General features: G+C 38.9%; 1 protein-coding gene across 13 annotated transcripts in view; it reads right to left on the bottom strand.

Annotated features, from left to right (window-relative positions):
• The window catches only part of PARD3 (par-3 family cell polarity regulator), a 683,059-nt gene that overhangs the window by 132,953 nt on the left and 529,361 nt on the right, over nt 1–20,745 (bottom strand). For 11 of the 13 annotated variants that reach the window (XM_075922689.2, XM_075922683.2, XM_075922685.2 and 8 more), the window contains one exon: nt 12,963–13,220. The exons of the other annotated variants lie outside the window; for them this stretch is intronic. In XM_075922689.2, the coding sequence (XP_075778804.2) occupies nt 12,963–13,220 (258 nt within the window). The remainder of the gene's footprint in view (nt 1–12,962; nt 13,221–20,745) is intronic. 13 annotated transcript variants of the gene reach the window in all.

Consider the following 20,745-nt stretch of genomic DNA (forward strand, 5'->3'; position numbering starts at 1 on the left):
ACTAAAAGAAAAACATGATCTTGCTCTAAATCATGTGCATGCCTACTATGGACCTCAACTGCATTCACTAAGTGTGACAGTCGTATTGTTGAGAATTTCATTGTGCTGGAAGAATGGAACCAGCTCTTTTGACTGGGGCTTCTTCCACTGAAATATCCTTTCAGTTCTGATCCTCTAAGCTACTACCCCCCTCTTCATTCAAATTCCTGGAGACTCACTTCTCCTGTGGAGCCTAAGCAAGGTGACACAGTAGTAATTTTTAAAAAATTCCATATTAGTCCCAGTTGAACCATAAATACCTGCAGATGCCTACCTCAGTAGTGACCTTTAAAGACTATGCTTGATCATTAAATATACTTAATTTCACCTCTCTAATATTTGTTACCCTCATCTATCGCATCACATCAAACTGAAATTGTAAACTCACCAGGGCTGAATTAATTTTCTTCCTATTTGTACTCTGAAGCACCTAGCACAGATCTGAGCCCTGTAGTAGTGATAATAATAAATGATTGCAGAACAAATACATTTTTGAGTCAATAATCTGGCATCATCTTCAGTCTATAGCCCAAGAATATTTCCAAATTAGAGAGGAAAGTGAATCATTATTACCAAGGAAAAAAAAAATAGAAATATGCTTAATTTTCATCACATATGTAAGAAAATTTACAAATTATTGGATGCGCAGAATGAAAGAAAACTTATTAAAAGCAAATGCATGAAAAATTGCTTCTACAGCAGAGAGATCTTAGCTTTAAGTACAGTTTAAAAAAAGTTAGATCAATTAGCAATCTGTGAATGTTAGAAACATCTTAACAGTGTCTCAGAGATGAAAGAGCATATCGCAGAATGAGAAAAAGGGGGGAAATTAAATTATGTCTGCAGTCATAATGAATCAAAGCCCAGAAGGTGGTCTCCAAATCAGCAGGTTTTGATGAAATATTAAGGAAAATGATTATTGATGGAAAATGAATAAGCCTTTTTGATTTCAGCAACCTTTAAATCACACCTAGATAATTCAATCATCCCAGATGCATTCCTTCCTTCCTTGAGGGCTATTTAGCTGTCCTTCGGAAGGGGGTGGGTGTTCATGTGACTAAATTTTGAGAACTATGCATGTAATTGATCTCAGGCAAGTGGACAAAGTGCAACTTAAGAGGGTACATAAAACAGGGGAACTCTTTTACTGTATTGGATTTATTATGCCAATGATAAAGAAAATCAGGCAGTCTTTGTAGTGTTTTCTGTATGGCACATAATAACCAATGTCATAGACAACTACTATTGGGTTATATGAGAGGTATCAGCTGTAAGTGATAATAAACCATACCTTCAATGCTATAGCCCAGAAATTGAGACTGCTTTCTTTCATATCATCTGCTTGTTAGGTCAGAGTGCTGATAGTAGGATGTGTCTTAGAAAGAACTCTTACTATGGGCACCACAATCCTCTGAACTAATCGTTTAGTGCTTGGATGCCTGGGACATTTCTATTAAATAATACAATGTATTATAAAAGTACTATATATTACTGCAAACCTATTAGTATTAATTTACTAGATTGCTTATACAAATTACAATGAAGCAAAACCTCATGTTTCTTTCAAATTAATTAATATCATTATGTCACATAAAACTGCATAAAATGATTGCAGACTAAATTACTTATCAATTACAAATATCCGCTCTATTAACTGTAAAAATGTTTCATATATCAATCTAAGAAAGATCTGCCTTCATGAGTCAAATGCATCAGATTGAAAACCTATTTAAATGTCACTGGTATTTTAAGGGATGAAAATTATTCTGTAGAGAGTAAATACAACTGATGTTACAGGAACATTTTTCAGAAAATCATAATAATATCAAATGGGTCGTGTGAAAAAACCTTTTAACTTTTAAACATCTCAATGTCTGGGCTGCAAGGAACAAGATTTGTGTTTTTACATATAATCTTTTAGTTCTTAGAAAATTATGACATGAGTCCCAGTGTACCAGTACAATACACTACAGGTTGGAACTCATTGGTCCAGCACCCTCAGGACCGGACTGGTCCCAGATGAGGGATTTTGCCAGACCAGAGAAAGGTCATTTCTGGGTCCACCCCTGTCACCATCCACCCCTCCAGCCATGACCTTGCCAGCTTCCCAGCTGGCTTACCCTGCTGTTGTCCCCTCCGTAAGTAGGGCTCCTGTCTCTGCAATGGGCAGCACTGCCACCAGCACGCACAGCCTTGCTGCCGGGCTCCATCCCCCGGGACAGCCCCCCAATGGGGTCCAGTTGCACTGCCAGGCAACAGCCCTGCTTGGGCTTCAGCCTCATTGGGCAGCCCCGCTGCCTCCGGGCCCCATCAGGCAGCTCTTCCAGGTGGCAGGAGGGCTGTCAGGCTTTTTGCTATGTCACTGGGCAGCTCACTCCCATGTTTCTAACCCTAACACCAGACAGTCCCGTGGTCAGGCTCCTGGCCCCATGGAGCAGCCACACTGCCTCTCAGTCCTGCCAGACAGCTGAGCCGCTAGGCGGTAGTGAGGCTGCTGGTGGGCTCCTCGTTGCGCTGCTGGGCAGTATCACTGCCTCCTGGTCTTGCAGGGCAGTTTCACTGCTTGGCTCCAGCCCCACTGCCTCTCACCTCCTCTCTCTGTGTCAGCAATGTGTGGCAGTCCCTACTGCTGGGCTTCTGGTTTCACTGGCACAGGGCAGCCCTGATACTGGGGTCTAGCCCTGCTGCAGGGCTCCCAGCCACTGGCACTCCATCCAGACTGTTTGGTCCTTGGACATCCATAGTCCTGCTGGACCAGGGATGTTACCAGAACAGAGAGTCCTGGTTAAGAGAAGTTCAATCGGTAGTGGTTATACAGTTCAAGGAAGGAAAGTGTGGGAAGCATTATATTTTTCCAGGCAAGAATAAGTTAAACTGGAACTTGAAAAAACTATTCAACATCCAGGGCTATCAATCTGGAATCTTTCACAACCATGAAATCAGTTTACAAGATGTTAAAAGGCATTAATCCCCTCGCCCCCAGATACTGTGATTTCCTTCCTAAAAGTTCCTGTACAGGATTCTCTTCCCCTGGATTAGGCTGCACTAGTTCCATCAGTCATGAAATATTTGGCTTGGAAGCAGGATGTGTTTTAGGTCACACAAACAAACAAGCCAGGCTATAAGAATAAACAGTATGGTTAAATATAGTTTGTCTTACGTGTAAAGAAAACAATCATAAAAAAACAGTGGGCCAAATTGAGTTTGCTAATTATAAGAATATTATAGAAGATAGTGGTTAGACTACCTTTTATGTATTATCATCATTATATTTTATTTGTTAAGAGATACTAAGGTACTATATAAGATGCATGAGGAGACATGGGCCCTGTTGTAAGTTACTTATAGTTTATGGCCTGTGGATTCTGCAAATATTTACTACTGAAGCTAGATTATGCTTTCATGAGTGCTTCCACTGAAAAAATTTGGACCACTCACCATAGTAAACACTATTCTAAATAGTGTTTGAAGGACGGGGCCCTAAACTGCGGGAATATAGGGAATTCTTGACATGTCCTTATAATAGACATATCTATTATACACTAAATCAGAGCGGGCCTTAGGGATGTAAGTATGAAACAACCATACATGGTATCTTTGCAGAAACAGATCAGTTCATTTCTTTTTTATTAAAGTAGGAAAGTGGCAGAAGAGGTGGGAGTAACTAGGATTCTTGCATAAAGGTACACATTGAACAGTATTTCCATTTTCCTTTTCAAGGTAATTCCTGTACTTCCTCAAACACTGTTCTAAAACTACTTATTGCAGTAGAGTATGACCGTTGTGATCAGAAGGGGTTAAACACAAGGGACAAAAGTGTCCAGTACTGCGTACATAGAGCAGGATAGTGAGAGAGAGCATGCACATTGTTGGATTTAGATGTTATCCAAAATGCTGACTATGAATAAAGCAGTATTTGTAAATTTTGATGAATTCAAAATTTGACCTGTTGAATAAATCATGTGTAAAACTCAAATCAGCTTTAATTACAGAGCTACAAGCAGCATCCCTGTAATACACAGTTTTGCAAACTGTCATCTTTAACCAGGAAACTATAAATGTTAAAATATGAGTGCTGCAACAGTACTAAAATCAAGTGTTGCTTCACACTAACGAAAAACATTTTGCAAATTTATTTTTATTCAACTTTGCCTTCTACAGCACAAGGAAAACAAAAGCTGCTTTCTTCTTTCATATCTTGACAACAGGGTGCCCTATTATTCCACTTTTGCATTTACACTATACAGTTATACTGATGAAGAGTGACGCGTTTAGAATCTCTTCTGTGTTAAATTTCATTTTTTAGAACTACTTTGACTCACCAAAGAAAATAGTTACACTTAAATAAATCATTTACAGAACTGAACAGAGTTATAGGTTACTCCCAGAAAAATTATAACAACTCTTAGATATAGTAGCAACAAGGTATACTTTTGGGTGGAACCCAGTTCACTTCCTGTTTTGTAACCCTCCATAGGAAGTTCATGTCTTTCTTATCTAGCCATACATTTTCCCATTGAAAACATTTCTAGAAGTACTAACTCTTTCTGGTTTTGGAAAAAACAACAAATCGATGTCATTCTTTAGATTACAAATCAAAACTGTTTGGAAAGGGAAGAAGCAAACATTCCAGGGTTTCAGAGTGAGGCTGTGGTAAATATATAATTAAGTGGTTCTTACAACTGTGTCAGCACTTGGGATCTGTTCTAGATTCTCTCTGAACATCTGAGTAATTAAAATGAAGGTTTTGAATAGAGCTTACTGTAAATCTTCACCTACCTCTCTCCTGCACCTCACAAATCATAACCCAAACACTGGATAGCATCACAGCAAACACTCCTCACAACAGGGGCTCTACATAAATCCTCATGAATTTATATTAAAATTTGTTTTATATTCCATCAAGATTGAAGGGTGGAGGAGAGAGGAAAGCAACCTAAGTCCACTAAATACCAAATGCTATTAGTTTCCAATGGTCCCTAGATCCATAGGCCTATAAGACAGGAAACTATTTTTAGGCAGCCTAGGGGGTGATGGTTGTTGGGTTATGGTATGGTCAGTGGAAGAACAGAAATGCACTGAACTGCATGTAAAATATGAATGCAAGTGCTAAAATCAAATGGAACAGAGCAGGCACAAAGGATCCCACTATGTCTCAAACTCCATTTACTAGCATGTCTGCAGTTCACAACAGTCACAGGAGCAATATGCCATAAGGAAGAGAAAGATGAGCCAAGTATGCATGCCTCTTTTTTTTCAGATACTATTTTCAGTTTGGTACACTGGACAAGTATGATAGTTAGCTGTTCCCCACAATGTTATCACTGAATTACCCAAGATAAGATGCATGCCTTTCTTTTAAGACCCTTTTAAGAAGGAGTCAGATTCTCATTTACGTTTAAGCCACAAAAACTTATGCCCGAATACATTTTTGTTAGCCTTTAAGGTGCCACAGGACTCCTCACTATTTTTGCTGAAGTAGACTCTTCACTCTTGAGACTTTTCCCTATTCTGGCAGTGTTAAGTAGCCTTATAATGGGCATAAATACAAGGCTCTCTTATACTGCTAGATTGGTGTAAACAGGATCAGATGAATTCATTTTAATTACTCAGATATTCTAGATTCTCTCTGAACAGAGAGAATGTTCTAGAACATTCATAAAAATATAGGGATTTTTAAAAATTATAAAGCATCACAGATGAAGAGAGTAGACTCTGCTCTCAGAAGCCTACAATATAAAGGCCTGATTCCATCACTTGCTCACATGGAAGAGTACCTTATTCTGCAAGTAGCCCCATTAAAACTCATCTCAGAGCAGTTATTTGCACAGTAAGAGAGTATTGACCAACAATATGGGTGGAGACTCAAGCTCTAAATCTATTCATAGGAAGGATGGCAATAAACAAAGAGTTGGATTAAGGAAGTGGCTTTAGGGACTGCGGGACTGCAGCCCAGAGCCTTGGGCAAAGGGGCTCAAGGCCAATCCCCTGCTCCAGTATCCTCCTGCATCCTAACTTCCTCCCAGACCTTGTGCCTCCAATTCTGGGCCTGCTCCAGCACCGCTAGACACTGCACTCTCTCTGCACCCTAACTCCCTCCCAGACCCCACAGCCCAAGCTCAACCTCCTGCCATGAGCTCACCCCTCTTGGCCCCAGCCTGAGGTCCCTCCTGCACCCCAAATGCCTCATCCCCAGACCCACACCAGAGCCTTGTGGGAGTCCTCACCCGCTCCTGCACCCAACTCTCTTGTCTCTACCTGCAGCCCGCCTTCTGAACACTTAAACCGTAATTTTTGGATCCGCCTTAGTACCTAGCGGGCTCCACAAAATGTAATAGCACCAGACCTCCAGAAGAGTTAATCCAGTCCTGCACACAGCGAGGCTTGGTGCTTCCACCTACAGTGGGGTGAGCTGGCATTCATGCTCCAGCCCTGCAGCAAGTCTCCAAGCCTTGTCTCCCCTCATCCCCACAGGGTTGCAGTCTGGTGCTGTCTTGCCCCCTCTGCCGGGGAAAGCCCTGAGCCATGTGCGTGACCTCTGACTGATTTTTCTGTGAGGCAGTGGCCCCAGCCCCTGAGGTACCCCACCGTTGGTTTTAAATGTCATTGGTTATGTGGTTTATATTACCTTGGTCTCACATTTCATTGTAATGTGCCTATACTGGCACCTCAGAGCAACTGAAAGAATTGTCATAACTCCTTTTGTATAAGAAAAAGAATATCTTGGTACTTACAAGATGTGTCACTCTGAGTAATAACTCATATCTTCATCTATTATGGGCATGGCAGCAAGCTTAGATTTATGTGTGAACGATACCTCAGACTTTAAAAAAAATTCCTATGACTGACAGTACTAATAAAGAAGAAGTTTAATATAACAGTATGGGTATCTTGCTTTTTTTAAACAAATATTTATCCTGGCATTACTATATAATATTTCATAGCTTTTCTGACCTACTGAGCTTTTACAAAGAATTATTTCACATAGGCCAGAAAGAATGAGTATGTTTATTCTACTCTTTTTTATATACTTCTAAATTATATTAGAATGTGACTTGCCACTCTGAAGAACTCATTATTCCCACCTCAAGTTAAACAGAGACAAACACTACTGAACAAAGTTAACATCTAAATAAAGTGCTCCCTCTCATTTGTAAGAGCAGCAAATAAAAATATGGAGTGACCGTAAATTTTTAAAACAGCAGTTGCCTTTTAGCACTAAACAGATGATAGCTGAGGCAACAGTTTTTTTTTTCAGTCCCCAAATATTTTTTTGACATAACTTGATTCAAGTTTTGATGGAAAAGAAACCAGTTCAGAGGTCTCTTTTGCTAAAATGGGCATTTTTCTTTTTAATGGTCAAATGCATGCAAAAAGCATATGATTATGGTATTTATGTTTCCATTAAAGTGTCCTCAGTGAGTTGGGGGAGTCTAGCCTACTATTTTCAGGCTATTTAGATTTACAGCTGCCCAGTGCCTATTTTATTTCAATTATATTTGAGGACAATGCACTCTTGGTGGGAAATGATTACATGGCGACAGCCAGTAAATGCCCATTAGAAGCTGTCTTTCTATGGACTCTCCAACTATGGACGTTAGGTGATAGTTATAAAAACTCGATTGTATAGCATCGTGATCTAAATGAAAAATATTATTGATCAGTAGTCCACGTTTTCTTCTGCATGATGTAAAACATGAACACATTTCTCAGCTAAACGAAAAGCCACATCTACAGGAATGCAATTCCCAAGATATCTTTTTTGGTTCAGTTGTGAAAAATAAGCATACCTTATGAACTCAATTACATTTCTTTCTTTCTAATGTCTAAAGTGAAGAGATGAAACAGTTAAACAAAATTCTTAGCAGCATGAACTGTGCAAATCATTAAACCACAAAATGGAATGAATACAGCAATGACAACTAATATATTTTCAATTGAGTTGATAACTAATCCCTCAAACTGCATGGTTTGTGTTACAGTTTCAATATTCTTCATCCTTGGAACATACAAGTTCCTCCACTGTTACGAAAAGCCACCTACTGTAAATCGTAGAAATTGATTTGGAAAACATCATGTTTAATGGTATCGGAGACAATGTGATATGACTAGAATTATTAAGGTTTAAAATGGGTTTTGAAAATCACTGAGGCTTGTTATCTACCTACATTCCTGCAGGCTTGAAATCTGCAAGGATTTTGTAAAAGCTCAAAATGAAGAACTTCACAATGTCAAATATATACACATGACTTGACTGATGGTACCCTTCTTAAAAAAAAGAACACACAGAACAGCTTACAGTGCCCACCACTAATTTATTTTCCTCTAACCTCAGTTAAATTCTGCATGTAGAATTAGTTCTGATGCAATCTGAAATCCCTTCAGGATGCTAGAAGGGCTTGTATATATAGTGGGGGTGTTGAAAGCCATTGAACCAAAGTGTAAACTACAATGTAAATTATTTCAAGACAGGGGGTACAGCAGCATCCCCAGCCTCCTTATTTCTAGTACCTATGAAGACTATACTGAAGTTTATTGAGGAAAATATCTGATTTTTAGAGAATGCCCTCATAAATTCTATTGTACAGAATTCTTAAGGTCAAAACTGGCATAACTAAAGCAGCAATTAGTCAGTGAAGCACCTTAATTTTTGCGTAAGAATTGCCAACAATGTTATCTAAATCCCCAGTTAGTAAGCAAGCACCTCTTTCTCTTTTTATTTATTTTGGCATTATATGCATCTTTTTAAGGTTCATTTGGAAAAAGGTGTTGATAGGTGCTTTGAGGAAAAAACATTTCTTTGTCTTTTCAATATGCCACAGAAATGTGTCAAACATCATAACAATTCTCAAGACGTTAAAAACAAATCTGAGCACCCAAACTCAGCAAGGAAAAAATGGATTTTCAGTAGCATATGAATTACAAATATTAGAACGCAAAAAAAGTTGCTAGTTTTTATCTAACAGTTTACCAGGACAACACCTAAGTCATATCCCACAGATGTTATCATGATAGCATCCTTATACTACTTAACAAAGAAACCAGCCTGAACAAGATCGTAATGAGCAGCTGTAAGTTTACATGCTTTATCTACTGCTTGTTATCATTCCCGTAGCATGACAGTTAAGGTTACACAACATGATAATCTTGATGTAAATAAAATTCTCAGGATATTACAGAAAAACAAACTTCGACCATGGCCTCACAATTATACATAATAGTTCTGCTGTAAGTTAAGGAAAGATTAGACTTAGTTTCTCAACAGTAGAATGCAAGCTATTCTGAAGACATTTTGTTTACAGGTTTCTTCAGATGAAAATTCAAATAACCTTTCAAACATATTTAAACATCAAATTTTGTTTGGCACTAAATGTAAACCCATAATAAAAATAAAATGTTCCAACTAAACCACACCACGTTTAATGTGAACTGAACATTTCAAACAGGGATGCTGTTAGAAACCTCTTACGACATTTCACCGAATGATTCACTGAGGAAATATTATTTGTAGCCATTTCTACTAGCATCCACAATGGCCACTAGCCACTTTCCAAAGATAAAATAAAAGATGGCCTCTGTTTAGGAGAGCTTATATATTTAAACACAAATAGGGCAAATGGGTATATCTTATAATCAAAATGGTGATTAGTCACATCAATGTGATACATGTTTATGTCAACACTAATATAAACAACATGTTTCAGATGTAAATACTATTCCCATTTACTTCTCAAATTAACCATTACGAGTCACCAAAATCCCAGTGGGCATCATAAGAGGTGGGTCATCAGGATAAACTTGATTGCTGAGGGGATAGCAGCTTTGTGAACAAGCGTAGGAATGGGCAGTCTGTGCATTGGAGACAACACAGAAAAAGACATGGAGATATTTGTGTGGGAAAATGACAAAAAGCAGATGAGGCTGGCATCATTAGTGAAGAGGAGGCAGGGGAGACAAACAGAAACTAAATGAGAGCCAGTGAGTAGGAGGGGCCAAGTTATTCAGGGGTTGGAAGATGGTGACAAGAAACTAGAAGGCTGATACAGTGATGAGGCACAAATCAAGTCAATGTACAATCTCAGGCCTTGAGGGTCAAAGAATATCTTTATAAATGGCTAGACAGGGATGCTGCCCTTTTCTGAATAACCTACAATAGAATTTCAGTATTCCCAGGCCTGGATACTGTATTAGGCTGTGTCTGGAGATAACCATAAAGACCAACAAGATGATAAAGATGGTGAAGCATACAGCAACCCACATGCCAAAGACGAAATGCACATATGATGCTCTATTATGAACATACCACTTCAATCTCCAGGCTCGCCCAATAAATATTAAATCAATTCAAGAGCCTTTTCTTCATTCAGAAACTCCTAAATAGACTGTGGCCCACCCAGTTATCTTAAAAACTGGCTCTCAGCTCTGTGCCCAAGACTGGCAGCTGCTGTATTCATCTGACGGAGACTGAGCTCTTGCATGAGTCAGATGTCAAGCTCTCTCTCTCAGTAAAGGGTCCACAGCTACAGATTAATTTTTGATAGGAAATTAAGGTGAGCCTCTAAGATGTTCTGCAATACCCATATCTTAATGAAGATGCTTTCTAACTCAATTTGGGAGTTTGATTTCTAATAAGAAGTGGGAGGAGAGAGCAGAGGGCTAGTGTCCTACTGAAGAATATTCTATTATGTCATAGAACCCAGAAACAAACTGAAGGAAACTGGGAAGGGCACTTTACAATTATAAATAATAATTACCATTCTCTTTTCATTCAACTCTTCATTTTCCCCAGGTTTCGTTCTTGCTAGGTTTCCTGTCTTCTTCTCTGCCATGTTTTCACAAAGCCCTTAGTACAGATAGTTGTTTCTACTCCAATTCTAACTTTTGAGTTGCTTTTTCTCAATTTTGATGGGTGTGTTGGGTCTATCCTTTTCTGTAGCATAATTCAATAGTGAACTCCTCTGTACTTCCACAACTAATAGACCAGCATGAAGGTGCAAACAGTAGACTAGTGTTCTCTTCAATTCTGCCCTCTTGATTATCACCACAGTCCAACAATATCCCAACCATAACTTTACTTTTGCACTCACTCTCTCTCCTTGATCTTTCATCAGTGATCCCACACAGTTAGCTAGGTCATGCAGGTCTTATTTTCTCCCTGCCAGGTTTTCATCAAAGGTAACTCTTTTTTTCTTCATATGACATTTATGCTATTCAACTCAGGCATGAAACAGTGCCTTTGGTCTAATAAAAAACAGTTGTAAAACTCAGTGTGGCAACTATGCTATGCAAGCAGACAATCATGATTTTCAAGGTTACTAAAAGTGATTTCTGTCACCCAATTATATTGGCACTGGTCAATACAGCAGTAAGTAAACAGGAAGATATACAAAACTTCCAAACCTAGAGGTGAAACAGTCTTTGTTTAAAAGCATCAAGTTTTCCATAATACAAAATAAGTTGTATATTCAGGCCGTATTTATTATAAACAATTTTATTTTATTCACAAAAAATAGGTCCTATACAATGCATTTTTGCTAAGCAATTTAGAAAAGCAGAGTGATCGAAAAAAGGAAAAGCAGCCATATGTTACTGAACGTTAGTAAAAATATTTGGCAAAGTCCACCTAAAATTTCATTACTTCTCAATATATGATGGAATATTTTTCTGTTAGAACGTACATATTTCTGCCATATCAAAGGCCCCTTTTAAAAAATACTTCCCATTAAGGCCAACTGAGGGTTACCCATAAGAGTTTCCATCCCTCTATTAAAAATAGCTCTAAACAATCAGCTAAACTATAGGTGACGGTTATATTCCCTTGAGGTCAAATGCTACATCATCACTGGCACCATGGGAATTTAACATCTGTTGGTTTTTAGTGAAATATGCAAATTCAATGTCCTATTCTGATGTAGGTTACAGACCTCAAATACTGTGGCCAGAAGAAATGGATTCATTGGGTTATTGTAAGTGCTGCAGCCTCTTGGAGCTAAAATATTTGTGGTGAATGTACATATGCCATTGAATCGTGTCTTCTGAATTTAAAATTACTTTTTATAAACTTTAGTTATATAATGCAAAGCTACCACACCAGTAATATGAACTAAACAAGACAGAAGTTTCTTAGTTATGTAATACTCAGAGCTATGTGAAGTTTGCCTCATTTGATCTACAGAAGTTCAAAAAATGTTGGACAGTTCTAGAGAGTGGAGTTTTGCATTCCTATTTTTGCTGTACATTTTTAGGTGAATTCAAATCTCAGCAGTGTTTCACCTGATTTTTTGAATGAATTAATGCAAACCTCACATATTTAGCATAGTTTGGTCACTAAAACAAACAAACAAACAAACAAACAAACAAACAAACAAACAAACAAACAAACAATCCCCCTATGACCACCAAACTCCCCACCACAAAGAATGTTGGCCCAAAGCCTGCCCTAAGTTACTTAATTGAATGAGGTTCTCCCAAAAAGTTTACAAAGTTGTGCTGAGATTCAGATTTGTAACAAAAGCAGAATCTACATAAGCTTTACTTAGATTACAAGAATTTTGCATAGCTAAATAATTGCTCCAAACAGAATTCAGAACTGTCACTGTGCCCCAATCATAATATCAAGACCTCTGATAATTAAACCAGATGCTGTTACAAGTTGTCTATCATTTGGATTATACTAAATGGTGAAACTTGGGTCCAAAACCATTTTAAGAATGAGATGAATGTTAGAATCATTACAACAGCTTGTACTTCTCATTCCATTACGACTAGATTTGTGCTAACTCGATATTTTTCTACACAAAGGCTTTTTAAAAGCCATTAATAAAATGCAGATCTGGATTTACAATTGATGAACAGTCATCTCCCATAGCAAAAATATGAAGCTAAATTTTGAAATGTAGTATTGACTGATGTCTGGTGCCTACCTGTCTACAGGTGAAGACTTTGAATTTCTTGGTTTTTTCACTTGGGCATACAACGCTTCAACTGTCTGTCCTTCTCTGGGGCTCTGGGGCCTGGCGTTCAAAGTCATTGTGCCACTATTTGTGGAAGAGTCATATGAAGCATTTCCAGCATACATTGAGTCAGCCTCACATCCAAATGTCCGGTTAAAATCTTGTATCTCAGCATAGTCACGTTCACGAGCTTGTCGCTCTCGAAATTCCCGAGTTTTGGCTTGAATTCTGCAAAATTAAAACAAGGCTGAAACTGAATTTTTAAAAAATAACCTATAGAGATAATTTTATTCACATTAATACACTTCTTTCAAAGCAAGCTTTTTTTCTCATTAACTAGCAGAAACTGTAAGGTAGTATTACAGGAACATCCTATACATTCAAGTGTTTTCAATTTCAGTCAATGGGCTGTCTACATGAGGACAAATCAGGCTATATGATTCTTCAGATCAGACTAGAGCAGTGTTTCTCAACCTTTTTTTATAAAGTGCCCCTTTAAAAAAAAAAAAAAGATAAGTATCCACAGCATCTACAACATTTTTTTCTACCAGTGCAACACATTTGTTCAAACAATTGTAGCTGGGCAGGTGATGAAATTTTTGGGTGCAAAAAGTACAAAAATAATGAAATGCTGTAAAACTTAAAACAAAAATTCAGTTTTCTCCAAATTTCAGTTATGTTGACATACCCCCCCAGATTTCTCTCAAGTGCCCCTATGGGTACTCGTACCACTGATTGAGAAACACTGGACTAGAGGGATGTGAACTGCTGTATGCGCTAGTGTTCTGCGCTGTAACTCCCCCCTGTGGATGCTGGAGGCATGAACTAAAAGCTACTAAGTTTAGATTAACGCAGACACATTTTAACAGGACAACATTACCACAAACTAGGTACCTTCTAGTTTCCACTTGCAGCATCCACACAGGGGAGCTATAGTACAGAATGCTTGCAACACATCCCCGTAGTCCAAACTATGAGGTCATGTAAATAAATTTGCAGAAACAGTCATCTGAATTAATTAAAGGTGTGAATTATACACAAATTAGTTAAACTGCATTAAAATCTTGTCTGGACATACTCATTCAAAAAGAAATTGACCTTAAGTCATTTTAGCTTAATTAATTTTAGTTAGTTTGGATTAATTTTCCTAAGGTGCACAGTGTAGACATACTTTATGCATGCAATATGATGCTTCCTTAGCTACCCAGTTTAGTGTACCATGACTATGCTCCAGATGATAAAAAAAACACATGACTATTTCAGGTGCCTTTTTTCAACAAAAAGGAAACAGGACTGGTATTAGTTTGATTATCTAGCATTTTATCCATTTTAGGATTTTTTTTATGGTGCTCAACATCAGAATATCTAATCACTTTTTAATTCTCAATGGTCTAGACCAGTGGTTCCCAAGCTTTTCAGCATTCCCCCTCTCCCCCCAAAAGAAAACTTGGGGGGGGGGGGGAAGGAACAGAGCAGGGCAGCAAAACTTGATGGGGGGGGAGCTGGGTCACCTTACACCCCCCCTGGAATTTCTTCACACCCCTCCCAGGGAGGCACGCCCCCCAGTTTGGGAACCCATGGTCTAGACACTATAGTTATATCATATACACAAGTAAGCTATTTGTTCATACATTTTAGATTTAATTGAAAATTCACTTTGGTTTTGATTATTTTAATTTCTCACATTTTAGAAAGAGGGATTTAATCTGAATATAACATTTGCAAGATGTCCAATATGCTTAATTGCCAACAATTTCATGAGACAAAAGATTCAATTCCTCAATCTGCAGAAGTTCTCTTGTGTATTGATTTCAATGGAAACTGAGAACACTTGGCATCAAATAAGAATGGGTTCTTTATTTCCAAATGCAGTATTCTGCATGTCATACCAAAACTCCAAATTGACATAGATACTGTACATTGACTTTGAATCCAGATGTGCCTTTTGTATTATAAAGATCATAAATTAAAAATATCATATATAGAATTTTGACAAATGTGTGAATTGGTACTTTATGGATAACTAATTCAAACAGCATTTTTCAAAAGGATGAAAGTTAGTGGGAGTTCAGCTCCTAAATCTTTTAGGCATTTTGGAAAGTTTACCCAATGGAAATATCCATAAAAATGCAAAAAACTAGAATTCACACACTTAACACTGAAAGATAAGGCACCAAAAGCCAGAAAATTCTGATGGTAAGTAAGATTTTTCTTGCAACGCTAAATTGCACAGCAAAATTTTCAAAAGCAGTGAAGTGATTAGGAGTCTAAAAGCCATTTTCACTTCAATGGGAGTTAGATGACTAAGCACTTGAAATTCCCACAGGGTCCCCATCTGCATCTTTAGGTATTGAAATACTTTTAAAATGTGGCCCTTAGTCACTTATGCTCCTAGGATCTATTGACGTTCAGTAAGATTTAGGGTGCTATTAACTATGTCACTTCTGAAAATAGTCACTGAGGCACTTTTGGAAAGTTTACCCCTGGGATAATGATTTATCTTAGGTTTGATTCAGTAAAGAAGGGCAAGGGAAATGTAAATTTTTCTTACTTGTATTAGCTTAAAGCCTCTCATTCTGACAGAAGGTCATTCACATGCCAAGGATGGGGTGGGGGCAGGTTTTATTCCTGCTGAACTCCATAGATGTTTGGTGAAAGCACAAATTTCTCATACAAAATAACTGGCTGGCTATACCTCTCTTCCCAGCTAATGCTTATAATCCGTTGACCTATCCTAAGGTTGCCGTAGAAAGCCTCAGTCTGCTCTTCCTAGTAGTCTTTCCAGTACTAAATATTGCAAGAAGATTTCAGACTCCAATTGACTCTGGAGTGAATACGGACTTGAGTAGATTTATGGCATACAAATAAAAAGCAATAGGTTGTGATTTTCAGCTCAGAAAAAAAAAGAAAAGAAAAGAAAAAGAAAAAGAAAATGCAAGTAGGAGAACATTACCACAGGAAGTTAACTTCTGTAAATCATTTATTTTTTGAAAGTTTTATTTTAAAAATGTAATAGTTGTACAGGTATTAACATTAGGGTATTCTTTTCAGGAAAAACAGAAAATCTAGAGGTAATCAACTTGAAATACATCTCTCAAAGCACAATCTGAGAGATAAGGGCACTTTTTACTGAACTAGTTCAGCTTCCTCTTTTCAAATGCTCCTAATCTTTCTCATATTAAATCTTTTTCTCAAATAAGCAAAAGAACTAATTCGCCACAAGAATTATATCCAAGACAAGTTTCAAAACTTCCACTGTTTTTGCTATATGCCTGTAAAAATGGTATGACTACAATTTTGCTATAACACTGGGGAAAAGGGTATATTTTTCAGTCTCCCACAATTCAAAGAATAGGCAGTTGTAATTCAAATGGTTTGCAACCTTAACTACACTGGGTTCTATCTATAATATACAAGGTATAAACACAAGGGACCAAAGCCTGAAAATGACCTGCTTTGGCTGAAGATTTCATTTCTACTTTGCAGTTCTATGTTAATTGTATTTTGGGGGTTTGTGTACCATCTGTTAAGATTACTTGCTATCTGAAAAGAAAAATAAATAAGGGAGGTCAGGTGCTGGTAGGTTCTGGCATTTTATTTGCAGTTTGAAGAGTCATCGTTTCATCACATGCTAGAAGCTTTAGCTGATATTGCCTTGACTGAACAAATATTTCACATATTGCAGGCAGCCAACCTTTCAGTGCACGAAAACTGACAATTTAACTACAAATGGCATGAACTAAAATGCGCATTGGTCAGTCCAAACTATGCTTGGTATGATTATGAATCATTCCTACCCAACTAGTGAGATCATCTCTTATGTTCCAAGAAATATTACATTACCATTCTGATTAATGTAGCCATTGCTTGACCATGAATATCACATTGCCATTAACATCTCCAAAAGATACACATTGTGAAATTTCACCTATTCTTAATGAGACTCTGCCATTTATCTGTTCAATCTGCCATTCATAAGTTCCCAGGACACTAATGTGTTTGCAGCAATGAAGTATCATAGCTCACATCAAGAGCATCTCATGCAGATGCTCAAGGGCAAAGCTGCTTGACCACATATGGTTCAACATACAGTGTTTATCCCTAGTCTGGTGGCTGAGTCTCGATTAAGTAAGGTGTTGTGCCAATAATTAAGGTAGTACCTAGACTAGTTTGCATAATATTACCTATAATTAATTAGTAATCCATGTCCCATTATGCACACATAGAACTAGCAACTCATAGGGTTAGAAGGGACCCAAGTGTCATCTAGCCTAGCATTCTGCCAAGATATAGGATTTGTTGTATCTAAACCATCCAAGACAAAGGGCCATCCCAGCCTGCTTTGCAGGAGCCACTACAACTTTCCTAGGTATGCTGTTCCATTGGCTCACTGTTCTTACAGTTAAGAAGTTTTTTTCTAGATTTAATCTAAATCTGCTGTGCTCTAGTTTGAACCCATTGCCTCTTGTCCTGCCTTCTGTGGGAAAAGAGAACTTTTGTCCATCTTATAATACACAGAGTTAAAAATTAGATTCAAGCTGAAAACCATATGAACTGAAGCAGCAGTTTTCTTATGAATTATCCCCTAAGCATTCAATTGGCATTTACACTCTATAATGTTTAACATGGCATGATACTAAGGTTAACATTTTGGGAAACTTCTTTCTACTGACCCTGTGATTTAAGACTGGACAAAAAGAAAAACATGCCTACTACACACACTGCTATCACTTTCAGATATTAAAAATGTATTCAGTATTATTTAAATAACACACTTTTAAAGTAATGTTTAAAATACTGTTTTGGCTTACAATCGTCATCAGGATACAATATATTTTAACATTATTTTGTATCTGTAAATTTAAAGAAAGAATGAAATATTTAAATATATTTCCACAAAAAATGCTGGCTACTGCCCCAAGAAAGTTTTATGCTATACAGGCAGTCCCCGGGTTACGTACACGATAGGGACTGTAGGTTTGTTCTTAAGTTGAATCTGTATGTAAGTCGGAACTGGCGTCCAGATTCAGCCTCTGCTGAAACTGATCAGTTTCAACAGCAGCTGAATCTGGATGCCAGTTCTGACTTACATACAGATTCAACTTAAGAACCCCAGGCATCCCCAAGTCTGCTGCTGCTGAAACTGATCAGTGGCTGATTCCAGGAAGCCCGGGGCAGGGGCTTCCTGTAGTCAGCCACTGGTCAATTTCAGCAGCGGCTGACTTGGGGATGCCTGGGGCAGAGCAGCTGGGGTGCTCCTCGGCGCTACTGGACCAACTCAGCAGCACCCAAGCTGCTCTGCCCCAGGCGTTCTGATTCAGCTGCTGCTGAAACTGACCAGCAGCGGCTGAATCAGGACGCCTGGGGCAGAGCAGCTGGGGTGCTGCCGGGTTGGTCCAGTAGCGCCCAGAGCGGCGCTACTGGACCAACCGGCAGCGCCCCAGCTGCTGTACCACAGGCGTCTGGAGCAAAGCCGCGGAGCACAGGAGCAGCGGGACAGCCCAGACACACCGTAGCTGTCCTGCTGCCCTCGGGCTCCGCGGCTTTGCTCTGCTTTGCTCCCCGTCCCCCTGGTCTGCAGACCAGGGAGACGGGGAGCAAAGCAGAGCAAAGCGGCTGAACATGCGGGCAGCGGACAGCCCATACGTGCATCTGGGCTGTCTGCTGCCCGCGTGTTCCGCCGCTTTGCTCCCCGTCCTTCTGCTCTGCAGACCAGGGTTACGGGGAGCAAAGCAGAGCAAAGCGACGGAACACGCAGGCAGCGGACAGCCCAGACACGCGTCTGGGCTGTCTACTGCCCGCGTGTTCCGCCGCTTTGCTCCCCGTCCTTGTGGTCTGCAGACCAGGGGGACGGGGAGCAAAGCAGAGCAAAGCGGTGGAACACGCGGGCAGCGGACAGCCCAGACGTGTCTGGGCTGTCCGCTGCCCGCGTGCTCCGCCGCTTTGCTTCCTCTCCCTGGTCTGCTGGAGACCAGGGAGAGGGCCCCGTTCGTAACTGCGGATCTAACATAAGTCGGATCCGCGTAACTCGGGGACTGCCTGTATTGTGATTTTAACAACTCTTTCCTCTGAATTGTCCGTATACGTGTGGGACTAAATAACTAGCTCTAGTAGTTAATGCTGCAATAGATATTTTACTTTAAAAAAAACCTTCTTTGGTTTCTTGTTTAATATGAACCCTCTACCATCCTTATTTCTACACATTTCATTAAATAAATATATGTACAGCAAATGCATACTTTACAGCATTTGGAGGGGGGGAGAATTAAAATACGTATGGCACATATACATGAATTAAAACATACGGACCGGAATGGATTAGAACCAAGAAGCTACTGACATTGTTTCATCTCCTCCAGTGTTACTCCTATTTAAACCCTACCATAGAAGAGATTCACCCCCATGTTGCAGTTCTGCAATGTGGATATACGACCAAAAGATAGTAGACTGACAACTGCAGAATGTAATTTAATTATTACGTGAGACAATAAAAATGTCTGCATCTGGCATTCTGAATCAGCTAATTCTGAGGATTATGGGCCTGCTTGCAGATTTCTAGTGGATTTAACAATAAGAATAATAATGCTTAGCATTTATATAGTCCTTTTCATCTTCAAAGCATTTTGCAAATGTTGAATAACTTTTCTGCATTAAAAAGAATGTGAACTTTTATATTAAAAAGAAAAGTTTCTAAGCCCATCTGGTTGTAAAGATAGCCTTGAAAATGTCAACTGATACACTGCTATATTTTTGAGGCTACAGTCCATCTGAAACCATGACACGGAGAAAGGAGTAAATTCTCTCCATATACATCTGTGAAACATTAATTTCAAAGGCTAATGATGACCACTTAAATTACAATACTATTAGCCACTTTGAACTTCATATAACTATATCAAGAACTTTCCACTACCAAGCTGATTCACTGATGCTAGACTACCTATCTTCATTACCTGATCTTCTGAATTTGAAATAATGTTTCACAGAAGTAAAAGCCCCTAAATCCAGTTATCAAACCACTACAGCATGTGGTGGTTAAATGGATAACCAACAGTAAACTATAGGCATGCTAGAGATCTACCCTGGCACGCTCCTCGCTTCCTGCAAGTCACTAGACACATGGTTATTTTGTTGTGTAGATCTGTACCTCTCGCTGTACCACAGTAACTGGGCCATCCTCTTTTTCCTGTGACTAACAGAAATAGATATTTTGTAGGCACCACTGTGAAAGATCCTTTGGACTATTCCCTGTATTTAAGTCAGAAATTTTACCAAACTATATCACCTGGAAGCAGAAAGTGGGTTATAATTACTGTACATTATAATGCTCACACCAGGGAGTTGTGATCTGGCCATCAGTCCCCATCTCTATTATGGAGAATCAGACAATACAGCCTGCCCAAAAGGAATGATTAAGTTCTTGCTCTCTAGAGTGAGGACACCATTCCAGCCAATTTGAAATCTGCCAAATGAAGCTAAAGGGAGTCTCTGATCAATGAGATCCAGCAGACTAGATGACCCTTGCAATCCCTTCTAACTGTATGGTTCTAAGTCTATGATTGTTTGGCAGTGGTAGAAGAAAAACTTCATGAAAGTGTAGTACAGCCAGATGAAGAATTCGAATAAGATCTCCACCAATCACAGGAAATCTTCTCCCTTTTCTAGAGATTGGATTGAGTACAAGCAAGCAAGAGTCAAGGTCAATAAGCTGGTCTGGCCACTAGAGGAGGAAAAGCCTAGGAGTACAGTTTTC

Source organism: Pelodiscus sinensis, chromosome 2 (assembly GCF_052426305.1).
Source record: "Pelodiscus sinensis isolate ZL-2025 chromosome 2, ASM5242630v1, whole genome shotgun sequence".
Taxonomy (NCBI): Eukaryota; Metazoa; Chordata; order Testudines; family Trionychidae; genus Pelodiscus; species Pelodiscus sinensis.